At 35.5% G+C, this 13,363-nt stretch overlaps 1 protein-coding gene across 1 annotated transcript; it reads left to right on the top strand.

Moving 5' to 3' along the window:
* Nucleotides 1-614: 614 nt before the first annotated feature.
* Nucleotides 615-13,153, top strand: LOC148933913 (uncharacterized). The gene is made up of 4 exons (XM_089062027.1): nucleotides 615-871; nucleotides 12,189-12,351; nucleotides 12,432-12,723; nucleotides 13,026-13,153. The coding sequence occupies exons 1-4, from the start codon at nucleotides 615-617 to the stop codon at nucleotides 13,142-13,144; spliced, it is 831 nt and encodes a 276-aa protein (XP_088918153.1). The 3' UTR covers nucleotides 13,145-13,153.
* Nucleotides 13,154-13,363: the final 210 nt, after the last annotated feature.

Here is a 13,363-nt window from a genome sequence, read left to right as displayed (position 1 = left end):
TGAGAAGGTTGTTGTCGTAGATGCCCGTTCCTGGTGGGTGTCAGAATCCTCCCAAACTTTTTCCGGAGCTGTTCCGCGTCACGCGGTTTGGCGCCTCTCGGCTTGAACTCATTATAGGTCAACAAGACGCGCTTCCAAAAGCCCATCTCGGTCTGATCGGTGCCAACACAGGGGTCTGATGTGACGGCATCCCATGCCCTCGCCACAGGAATCGACTCGTCTTTGGTGTAGTGCCCGCCCCGACTCGCTACCGCCGCTGCCGCTGCCATCCCCGTCGTCGTCGCCGCCGGCCCGCCCCCCACCGCCGCCGCCTCTCCCCCCACCGCCGTCGCCGCCGGCCCTCCCCCCACCGCCGTTGCCGCCGGCCCTCCCACCACCACTGTTGCCGCCGCCTCTCCCACCACCGTCGTCGCCGCCGCCTCTCCCACCACCGCCGTCGCCGGAAGATCTCGTCGGCGGGGTCTCCGGTAGGCCCGGACTCATCAGCCCCATCATCTGCTCCAGTGTGAACCTATCGAAATCAGACAAAGGAGTCTGGGTGCGCTGGAAAGAGTGAGAAGGGGTATCCGGCCGCGGATGGTTGGGCAAGTCCATAGTCGGTCGATAATCTCCAAATGCCGAACGGCCCAAATTCCTCTGATGAGAAGATTGACCCCGATATTGGCTTTGTTGCCATGGCGGGGATGTCGGTGACCACAACTGGAATGGAGGGGGACTGGGACTCGATCCCCGGGGGGTGGGACTCGATCCCCACAGCTGAGATGGCCGGGAAGAAGGATAGTATCCGTATCCCGATTCTTCCGTGCCGGGTGAATCTTCGTCTCTCCCGTGCATTTGTTATAAAATCTAGGGTTGTGAAATTGGGAGTGGAGTGAAAAACAAATTGGTGGGGTATTTAAATAAGCCCAAAAAAATAATTACAAATTCGAATTTAAAAAAAAAAAGTAAAAGCCGGCGACCGCCGCGGCGGTTTCGCCGCGCAATAGATAGGCGCGGCGGCCGCCGCGCTTCTCTCTCATCCGGCCCGTCCTCGCCGACTTCGGGGCGATGGCCCTTCCGCCCCAACATTTTCGTCCGCCCCCGGGGCGGACGCGTCCTCCCCTATAGACCGCCGCGGCTAAGCCGCCTCCGGGGCGGCCGGCGCGCCGCCCCTATAGTGGATGCCCTTAGATGGCCTTTTCATGTTAATTTGATATATTGTGCTTACAGCAAAAGAAGAGAAGATGTGGTGCAAGTAGATAACAAGGAGAAAGGTATTTCAAGAAAGCTCAAATCTAAAGATATATACGTGAGAATTTATGATTACCTAGCTCAAATCTAAAGATATATACGTGAGAATTTATGATTACTTTGGTTTATTACATGTGATTTATGCTTGGATCCATGTCTATATGCACCATTATGTTTTGTTGATTGTGAATTTTTGGGTAGATTTTCGTTGAATTCTCTTTGTTTAATCTTGTTCCAATTAATGCCATTGAGTTTTTTTTCCTTTTTTTTGTCTCAAATGCCAATTTGTTGTGAAAGGGTTCGTTCGGTTCCCAGATCTAGAGGTCTAAGGGTAATCGGCGATTTGAAATGTTTATGGGTTCTCGTGTAACTAGATTCAATTTTTCCCTAATTTTGAATCGTTGAGTGGGTTTAAACTCATTTCACGTTTTAGTTGTTTAAAAGTGTTATTTACCCGGGTAACCTGGTATAGATTCCGTTTGTATTTATTGTGGCTGGTCGTATTAAGCAAGTTTGGCAATGTATCCGTAAGAAGGCAATACTCATTTAATGCTCTAATATCAACGCTTACGAATTGTAGCAATTAAGTGACCTTATGGCTGATAGTTGAGTTGTATTTTTTTGGGGCGGTTTTGTTTTTATATTTGGCAAAAACTTTATTCTTTCTTACTTTATTTTTTCTTTTTCGGTCTTTTTTTAATTCATTTTCCTACATTATTATTCTCTTATCACTTGACATTTAAATATCAATTTTTAAAATCCCGCACAAAAAGAAACGCAATTAAATTTAATTTAATATATTTGCTTACAACAAAAGAAGAAGAGAAGGACGAAGAATGTGGTGCAAGTAGATAACAAGGAATAGGTTGTTTCACGAAAGCTCAAATCTAAGGATATACAAGTTAGAATTTATGATTTCCTTTTGTTAATTATATGTAAATTGTGCTTGGATCCATGCCTATACACACCTTTATCATTTGTTGATCGTGAATTTTTGGGTTAATTTATATTCACTATATAAACACAGCACACATTGTGCATACTCACAGTCGCACACACTGCGCACACACACATACAATATATTTTTTGTTAGTTCTTAATTTTATTTTCAATTTTAGTTTTGATTAGAGCATTGCATAAGACTAATTTAATTAATTTATGCTTATAAAATAGTTTATTAGCTACACGTCTCCCTCATGTTCAAAACATGTGCATATTAAAAATCATAGTTATTAGAAAACCAGAAGATAAGATCAAAATAAATACAATTGCATTTTTCCACTTTCAGTATTTCTCAAATTTTGTACTACCTCTGTTCCACTTTATGAGTCTCGGTCACTTTTCTGTATAAGAGTCTCTTCAACATTATTCTCCTTCTTACTTTATCATTTTCCCACTTTAACTATTTATTATCATACTTATAAAACGAGTGCAGAATGGAGTATTTATAAAACACATCTTATTCATTGGACGAAAATATAAAAGATCGAGATTTAATGAAAACCGTAAATTGTCGGTTTTCTGCCAGAAACCGTGGACCGACCAGATTTGAATTATTATTTTTTCTTTAAAAAAAGCTTCTCTCTATTTTACATCTATAAATAATCTACTTCGCCTTCATTTCTACTCACCTCATTCCGTGTTGACAAATATTTCTCTTATCAATCTCAATTTTCTTTGTTCTATGCCCTCATTTTCTCCAATTTGCTCAAGTGTTGATGTCATGTCTACTTGTTGTGCTCATAATCTCATTATTTACTTAAGTTGTTCACCATTTATGAATTATTATACTTCAATTTCAATATGTCTTCTTCTCATGGTGGCGGTGTGATAAGGCCCGTTTCATGCATCGGTTTAGGGTAAAAATCTGTGCATTTGGGGCGCTAATGTGCGTTATATAAGTTCAGGTGCGTAGTAAATCTGCCGGACCCAGGAATTGCTGTTACCTGACCAGGCAAATGCAAAAGAGATGGAATTGAAGTGAAAATCAGAAGTCGTCGCCCGGACCTGGGAGAATTAGAAGCTGGCGGCAGGAACAGAATAGAGCATGAGCAGATTCCTTTTTAAGAGTCTTATTCAAGGGCAAAAGCGTCAAATTACCAGAGGGATGCCCTAGGGATCAGAGCCTCACCTATATAAAAGGCTCCTCGCTCACTTTTGAAGGGAGAGTTCGATTTTCCTTAGTTCCACACTTCAAAAATTCTCATTTCACTTGCTGCACACTTGGAGATGGGGTGATTCCGGCTACCGTGGTGGTTCATCGTCGTTATTTTGCTGCTGTGTAACACTGCCTTGTGAAGGCGAAGAAACAATATTTATTTTGCTTTGTTTAGTTTGTTCTCGGTTTTAAGTACTTGTTCGTTTTAGTTTCGTAACTCTTAGTTGTTGACTTGGATCTACTGGATTTGAACCTATCTCTGCATTTATGGAAGTTTACCTTTGCTTTTGTTGGATTTTGTTCGGTCGAGCTTGTTCGGTTGTTTTTATTTTGCGTTGTTGAATTATTGTTGGAATATTCGGAGCTGAGATTTGTGTATTGGTTGCTGGAGGCTGTGGATTTTTGTATGGAGTTGTTTGGATTTGTTGAGTTATGTTGGATTTGAGTTGGAGTTTGGCAGATCTGGTGTTTCTATTTATGTTTCTGCATGATCATGGCTATTTACGTTATGTTTCTCCATTTCTTAGGTCCAGTAGCGTAGGTCTGTTAGTTGCGACTTTAATTTCTCGTTTTTAGTTTGGATCCGAAGTTTACTCTGTTTTCATGATGTTAAATGCTCTGTTTTCTCTGTTATTCTCATTTGATTCCTGAAGAAGATGATGTTTGGTGGTAGTTAGAATCAAATCTGCTTTATGTTAGCACCTTTCTGCAAGACCTTTTACTTTTCTGCATGTACTTCTGCTTTTCAGCTGCTTTTCCAGACCCTGGTCGTTTAAGGAAATTGGTCCCCACTGTTTGTTTCTCCTTTGTTTGTCTAAATTAGGAAAGTCTGTCTAGTTACTTAACTCCAGTTGTTTTCTTTAATTCTCAAATATTTTATTTCTTAAAGTCATGCATGTTCCGTACGTTCTTGTTTCTTAGACCCAGTAGGTAGAGTAAAGTAGTTTAAGTCTCTCAGACCCAGTAGTTTTAGTACTCAACCCATAATTTGCGTGGCAGCAGCCAACCCCTTTCTTTTCCAAAACATCCTCAAATGCAGTTTTGTAGCACCTTCATCCTCGTGGGATCGATCCCTTACTTCCCTGTGCTAGTTGTAGTATAGTGGGTTGAGGTTTTGAGGGAATAGAGTGCATCCAACGACCCCTTTCTGATAGTTCCACGGTTTTCTAGCCTTAGAAGTCTAGTCGAATCCTTTGGACCTGTTAGATCGCGTGATATCATACCGCACCTGCACTGCACTCGTTAAAGCTCTAGTGCTCTCACGGTGTTACAAGAAAGCTCAGATCTAAAGGTATACAAGTGAGAATTTATGATTTTCTTTGGTTAATTATATGGGATTTATGCTTGGATATGTGTCTATGAACACCTTTATGTTTTGTCGATTGTGGATTTTTGTGCAGATTTAAGTTGAATTCTCTTTCTTTAATCTTGTTCTAGTCAAAGCCATTGAGTTTTTCTTTTCTTTTTTTGGCCTTATTTGACAATTTGTTGTGATGCCATAAGGGTTCTTCAGTTTATGGAGGTCTAAGGGCAATCGGTGATTTGAAACGTTTAAGCATTTTAGTATAACTAGATTTAATTTTTACCTAATCTTGAAACACTGAGTGGGCTCAAACTCTGTCCACGACTAATCTGTGTAAACGCGTTATTTATCCGGTAACCCGACACAAATTCCGTATTCGGTTAGTATGTATTTATTTTGCCAGGTCTGATTAAGCTAGTTGGCCGATGTATTCGTAAGAAAGCAATAAGCATTTAATGCTTGTTGGCCGATTAATGCCAGGTCTAATTAAGCTAGTTGGCCGATGTATCCGTAAGAAAGCAATAAGCATTTAATGCTATATTTTTTTCATTTAATGTTCATATTTTAAGGATTACAAATTGTTGCAGTTAAGTGACCTTATGACCGATAGTTGAGTCGTATTCTTTTTTGGGTTAATTATATGAGATTTATGCTTGGATCTATATCTATGAACACCTTTATGTTTTGTTGATTGTGGATTTTTGTGCAGATTTATGTTGAATTCTCATTATAGTTTTTTTTTTTTTTTTTTTTGCCTTATATGCCAATTTGTTGTGATGCCATAAGGGTTCCTTAATTTATGGAGGTTTAAGGGCAATCGGTGAGTAGAAACGTTACAACGTTTTAGCTGTGTAAATTCTCTATTAATCCGGGTAACCCGGCATAGATTCCATATTCGGTTAGTATGTATTTATTTTGCCAAGTTTAATTTAGCGAGTTGACCGATGTAAACGTAAGAAAGCAATAAGCATTTAATGCTCTATTTTTTCATTTAATGCTCTAATTTCAACGCTTACAAATTATAGTAGTTAAGCGACCTTATGATCGATAGTTGATTCGTACTCTTTTTAATGTTAATTTATATTCTCTATATGAACACAACACACATTGTGTGCACACACACGGTCGCACACACTGCGCGCGCATACACACACACACTATATTTTTTGTTGGTTCCTATTTTTTTTCGATTTTAGTTTGGACTACATCATTGCATAAGACTAATTTAATTTATTTATGCTTATAAAATAGTTTATTAGCTACACGTCTCCTTCATGTTCAAAACACGTGCATATTCAAAATTATAGTTATTAGAAAACCTGAAGATAAGATAAAAATAAATACAATTTCACTTTTTCACTTTTAACATTTCTCATTTTTTGTATTTATAAGAACGTATCTTATTCATTGGACGGAAATATTAAAGATCATGATTTAAGGAAAATCGAAAACCACCGGTTTTATGCCAGAAACCGTGGACCGAGCCGCCAATTTCTGGGAGAAAACAACCAGATTTGAATTTTGAATTTTTCTTTAAAAAAAGATTCGCTCGATTATTCGTCTATAAATACCTACTTCACCATCATTTCTACACACCACATTCTTGTGTTGACAATGATTTCTCTTATCAATCTTAATTTTCTTTATTTTGTACCCTCATTCTTTCGAATTTGCTCAAGTGTTGTTGTCTAGTCCACGTGTTGTGCTCGTAATCTCATTATTTACTTAAGTTGTTCATTATTTATCAATTATCAGATTTCAATTTCAATATGTCTTCTTCTCGTGGTGGGGGTGTTACAAGAAAGCTCAGATCTAAAGATATACATATGAGAATTTATGATTTTCTTTGGTTAATTATATGAGATTTATGCTTGGATCTATATCTATGAACACCTTTATGTTTTGTTGATTGTGGATTTTTTGTGCAGATGTATGTGGAATACTCTTTATTGAATCTTGTACTACTAGTTAAGCCATTGAGGTTTTTTTTTTTTTTTTTTTTTTTGCCTTATATGCCAATTTGTTGTGATGCCATAAGGGTTCTTCAGTTTACGGAGGTCTAAGGGCAATCGGCGATTTGAAACGTTTAAGCATTTTAGTATAACTAGATTTAAGTTTTACCTAATCTTGAAATGCCGAGTGGACTCAAACTCAGTTCACGTTTTATCTGTTTAAACGCGTTATTTATCTGGGTGACCGGCATAGATTCTGTATTCGGTTAGTATGTATTTATTTTGCCTGGTCGGATTTAGCTAGTTGGCCGATGTATACGTAAGAAAGCAATAAGCATTTAATGCTCTATTTTTTTTTTCATTTAATGCTCTAATTTCAATGCTTACAAATTGTAACAGTTAAGCGACCTTATGACTGATAGTTGAGTCGCATTCTTTTTTTTGTTCTCTATATGAACATAGCACACATTGCATGCACACACACACAGTCGCACAAACACACGCACTATATTTTTTGTTGGTTCTTAATATTTTTCAATTTTAGTTTTTACTACATCATTGCATAAGACTAATTTAATTTATTTAAGCTTATAAAATAGTTTATTAACTACACGTCGGCCTCATGTTCAAAACACGTGCATATTCAAAATCATAGTTATTAGAAAACCATAAAATAAGATCAGAACAAATACAATTGCACTATTTCACTTTTAACATTTCTCATCGTATTTATAAGAATGCATGTTATTCATTGTACGAAAATATTAAAGATCTCGATTTAAGGAAAATCGAAAACCACCGGTTTTATGCCAGAAACCGTGGACCGAGCCGCCGATTTCTGGAAGAAAACAGCCAGATTTGAATTTTGAATTTTTCTATATATAAAAGATTCTCTCTATTTTCATCCATAAATACCTACTTCCCCATCATTTCTACTCACCATATTCTTGTGTTGACAATGATTTCTCTTATTAATCTCAATTTTCTTTATTCTGTACCCTCATTCTATCTATTTTGCTCAGTGTTGTTGTCTTGACCACTTATTTTAAATCTCATTATTTACTTAAGTTGTTCATTATTTATCAATTATCACACTTCAATTTCAATATGTCCTCTTCTCAGGGTGAGGGTGTTTCAAGAAAGCTCAGATCTAAAGATACGCAAGTGAGAATTTATTATTTATCAATTATATGTGATTTATGCTTGGATCCATGTCTATACACACCTTTATGTTTAGTTGATTGTGAATTTTTGTTGAATATTTGGGTTAATTTATGTTCATTATATAAACATAGCACACAGACAACACACACTACGCACACACATTGCACACGCTCACACACACACACACACTATTTTTTTGTTGATTTTTAATTATTTTTAAAATTTTAGTTTTGAGTAGAGCATTGCATAAGACTAATTTAATTATTTAAGCTTATAAAATAATTTATTAGCTACACGTCTCCCTTATGTTCAAAACATGTGCATATTCAAAATCACAGTTATTAGAAAATCAAAAGATAAGATAAAAATAAATACAATTGCACTTTTTCACTTTTTAACATTTCACAAATTTCGTATTTGTAAGAACGCATCTTATTCATTGGACGAAAATATAAGAGATCATGATTTAATGAAAATCGGAAACCACCGGTTTTCTAACAGAAACCGTGGACCGAGCCGCCGGTTTATGGAAGAAAACAACCATATTTTGAATTTTGAATTAAAAAAAAAGATTCTCTCTATTTTTCATCTATATATACCTTAGTTCTACTCGCCCCATTCTTGTGTTGACAACGAGTTCTCTTCTCAATCTCGATTTTCTCTATTGTGTACTTTCATTTTCTCCTATTTGCTCAAGTGTTGTTGTCTAGTCTACTTGTTGTGCTAATTTATTTACTAAAGTTGTTCATTATTTATCAATTATCATACTTCAATTTCAATACAACTTCTTCTCATGGTGAGGGTGTTTCAAGAAAGCTCAGATCTAAAGATATGCAAGTGAGAATTTATGATTTACTTTGGTTAATTATATGTGATTTATGCTTGGACCATGTCTATACACACTTTTATGTTTAGTTGATTGTGAAATTTTGGGTTTATTTTTGTTGAATGTTTGGGTTAATTTATGTTCACTATATAAACATAGCACAAATACAACACACACTGCGCACACACAATGCACACACGCCCACACACACACACTATTTTTTTGTTGATTTTTAATTATTTTTAAAATTTTAGTTTTGAGTAGAGCATTGCATAAGACTAATTTAATTATTTAAGCTTATAAAATATTTTATTAGCTACACGTCTCCCTTATGTTCAAAACATGTGCATATTCAAAATCACAGTTATTAGAAAATCAAAAGATAAGATAAAAATAAATACAATTGCACTTTTTCACTTTTAACATTTCACAAATTTCGTATTTGTAAGAACGCATCTTATTCATTGGACGAAAATATAAGAGATCATGATTTAATGAAAATCGGAAACCACCGGTTTTCTAACAGAAACCGTGGACCAAGCTGCCGGTTTCTGGAAGAAAACAACCATATTTGAATTTTGAATTTTGAAATTTTCTTTAAAAAAAAAAGATTCTTTCAATTTTTCATCTATATATACCCTACTTCCTCATCATTTCTACTCACCCCATTCTTCGATTAGTATGCATTTATTTTGCCTGGTCGGATTTAGCTAATTGGTCGATGTATGCGTAAGAAAGCAATAAGCATTTAATGCTCTATTTTTTATTTATTTAGTGCTCTAATTTCAACGCTTACAAATTATAGCAGTTAAGCGACCTTATGACCGATAGTTGTGTCTCATTCTTTTTTGGGTTAATTTATGTTCTTTATATGAACACAACACACATTGCGTGCACACACACAGTCGCACACACACTATATTTTTTGTTTGTTTTTAATTTTTTTTCAATTTTAGTTTTGACTAGAGCATAGCATAAGACTAAATTAATTTATTTATGCTTATAAAATAGTTTATTAACTACACGTCTCCCTCATGTTCAAAACACGTGCACAAATAAGATCAAAATAAATACAATTGCACTTTTTCACTTTTAACATTTCTCAAATTCTGTATTTATAAGAACGCATCTTATTCATTGGACAAAATATAAAAGATCACAATTTAAATCGAATACCACCGGTTTTCTGTCAGAAACCGTGGATCGAGCCGCCGGTTTCTGGAAGAAAACAACCGATTTGAATTTTGATTTTTTTTATAAAAAGATTCTCTCTATTTTTCATCTATAAATACCCTACTTCACCATTATTTCTACTCACCCCATTCTTGTGTTGACAAGGATTTCTCTTCTCAATCTCGATTTTCTCTATTCTGTGCTCTCATTTTCTCCAACCTGCTCGAGTGTTGTTGTCTTGTCTAATTGTTGTGCTAATTTATTTGCTTAAGTTGGAGTATTATTTATCGATTATCTTACTTCTATTCCAATATGTCTTCTTCTCGTGGTGAGGGTGTTTCAAGAAAGCTCAGATCTAAAGATATACAAGTAAGAATTTACGATTTCCTTTGGTTATTATATGTGATTTATGCTTGGATCTATGTTTATACACACCTGTATGTTTTGTTGATTGTGAATTTTTGTGTAGATTTATGTTGAATTTTCTTTGTTTAGTCTTATTCCGATTAATGCCATTGAGTTTTTTTTTTTTTTTTTTTAGCCTTATATGCCATCTTGTTGTGATGCCATAAGGGTTCTTCGGATTATTGAGGTCTAAGGGTAATCGACGATTTGAAAGCGTTTTAGTATAACTAGATTTGATTTTTACCGAATCTTGAAACGCTGAGTGGGCCCAAACTCATTTCATGTTTTAGCTGTGTAAATGCGTTATTTATTCGGGTAACCCAGCATAGATTCTATATTCGGTTAGTATTTATTTTTCCAAGTCGGATTTAGCTATTTGGCCGATGTACTCATAAGAAAGTAATAAGCATTTAATGCTCTTTTTTCTATTTAACGCTCTAATTTCAACGCTTACGAACTGCAAGTAGCAGTTAAGCGACCTTATGCAGATAGTTGAGTCGTATTCTTTTTTGGGCCATTCCAATTTGGTTGAATTGTTTCTATTTTTGGAAAAAAAATTAACTTTCTTCTCTTTTAAACCTCGTGCAAAACTAATGCACCAACTATCTTGGTTGGGACGGAACTAGAAAAACAAATAAGCCGGTGTGGAAATTTTAAAAGTAATATATATATATATATATAGGGGTGCGTTAAAATGACAACACTCTTAAAATGATAATGTGACACCACGCTAGACTGCAATATTATATATGCTAGACTGCAATAGTATAAACGCTAGAGTATTATAGATTGCAGTCTAGCGTATTGGATATTGCAGTCGGGAAAAGTTGCAGTCCAGTGTATTGGATATTGCAGTCCGTGAAAATTTACCCTTGAGCAATTTTTATGATTGCCACATGGCAGCTTATTATTCGTCCACATGTACAAATGATTGGCTAGGAATGGTGGTATGGTGTTACTTTAAGAGGTGTTGTCATTTTAACACAATCCTATATATATATATATATATATATATATATATTAGATACAGGGGCCCTATATATATATATTTAAAATATTTTTACAAAAATCTTACGGTTCCTACTTATTTTTACAAATTTATAAAATGATAAAAACAAAAGTATATAACTAATTTCAAATGCAAAAATATTTTTATAGTATGTGATACTCCATCTATCCTGTAATAAGAGTCCTATTTGGTTTAAGCACGGATTTTAAGAAATATGGGTTGAATATGAGTCGCACTTATACATATTAGTTTTAAAATAGAATGCAAGTAGAATAAGTTGGTGAAATGCGATGCAAACTTATTATTTTTGGTAAAAGTGAAATATGACTCTTAATTGGGGGATGAAAATGGCAAAATAGAACTCTTAATAGGGGCAGAGGAGTAATAGTTATTCAAATTATAGTAAAAATTGGTCAGTACAATGTTTCCATTTTTCACAATTACTACATATCATTCGTATAAAAAAACTTCATTTTACAACTTTATGTACTTGAATGAATAATGATACAATTGAGAACAACTTAAATTTCGTTATTCAATATTTTTACAGATTAACCAAAACTAGACCACTTTCATGATTTAAATAACTATTACCACTTACTATACTAAAACATAAATATTTGACAACTTTGTGCTAATATTTGACAACTTTGTGCTAATATGTGAAAACTTTGTGCAACGATGATTGCACAACTTTGTGCAATGGTGAGCGCACAAAGATGATGATAGATATTAACCCGTAAATCAAAAGAAAAGCAAAGGGGGTACATGAACAAGCATATATAAAAAATGTTTCTGTTTCTTTCAATGGTAAATGATGAGCTGATGATAATTTCTAAAATTCCAAACAGGCATCAGATAGTCCCAAAAAATAAAAAAGGTGAAGTATCTATTTCTTGTCCAATCTTCATGTTTATTTGCTTGAAAGTGAAAGAAATGCTGATTTGTGTACTGTGAATGTAAAGCAGCATTGCAAAAAAGAGGAGCACGTTTGGCGACCTATATGATGACCTCGAAACTCAGTATTCCGTAGTGGAGCGAGCAGAAAGAGTACATGAACGTTTGGAAAACGAACTGCCTCATTTTGTGAAGCATATGCTCAAATCAAATGTTAAAGGCGGATTTTGGCTGGTAAATATTACTCCATCCTGTTTATGTAACATGTTGGAAACATTGCATTGGTGGCCTAACATTTTTTCTTATTACGACAGCATCCACCAAGAGATTTTTGCAGAAAATATTTGCCCAAAAATAACACATCGATTGTGTTGGTGGATGAATTGGGAACTGAGTACATGACAACTTACATTTACAAGAGCCTCGGCTTGAGCGCTGGATGGATGGGCTTTTCCGAAGCGCACAAGTTGAAGATAGGAGATATATTGTTTTTCCATATGACTGCGCCTCACGAATTTAAGGTACACATTGTGAGAGTACACCATGTCGATGAGGATGTTTTGAGTGCAGCACTCTGTCTCATGGATATGGAAGGAAGCAGCAGTGGTTAGATACCTCTTTTCTTCTACTATTCTACAACGCATTATAGAATTGAATTACAATTCCAATTCATCACAATTCCACAGTCTAAATTCCATATCAAAATTAAATAATTAGACTTTGAAATAGTTATAAAATTATGCACATTCATGCACTACATAAACGTAGCGCACAAACACTGCACACACAGGCACACACAGTTGCATCATTTTTATCGAACAAAGTTTTTGGAATTGAATTATAATTCAATTCTGTGTATCAAACGAATCCTTATATATTGTGTTGCCGTGGCATACTTTTGAGAGAAGATCTCGTGAAGACGCGGAAGAGGAGGGGGAGGAAGCCTAAGTACGGGTTGCCTTATCAGCGGAGGAGGCAGGGGAGGGATTTGGAGGAGAATGAGAATGGGAAAACGGTGGAGAATTGAAGATGCTGAGAGCTCATATAGAATATGAGGAAAAAATGTAAAAGCCCTAACCAAAGAGCTAAATTATACAAAAATATTTGGTTAAATGATAGTAGTATTTATAAAGCATAGCATCTACGAATGATTTTTTCTATATCTCTCTCATATAATCTGGTTTAATATATATTCCTAATTGATAAAAGACATCAGTAACCAAAAAGTTTGTACATGTCCAACAAA

Source organism: Salvia hispanica, chromosome 1 (assembly GCF_029641045.1).
Source record: "Salvia hispanica isolate PSC_SH4W2 chromosome 1, Shi_PSC_v1, whole genome shotgun sequence".
NCBI classification, from domain to species: domain Eukaryota; kingdom Viridiplantae; phylum Streptophyta; class Magnoliopsida; order Lamiales; family Lamiaceae; genus Salvia; species Salvia hispanica.
Note: the sequence above shows the minus strand (reverse complement) of the source record. Positions and strands in the feature narration are given on the sequence as shown.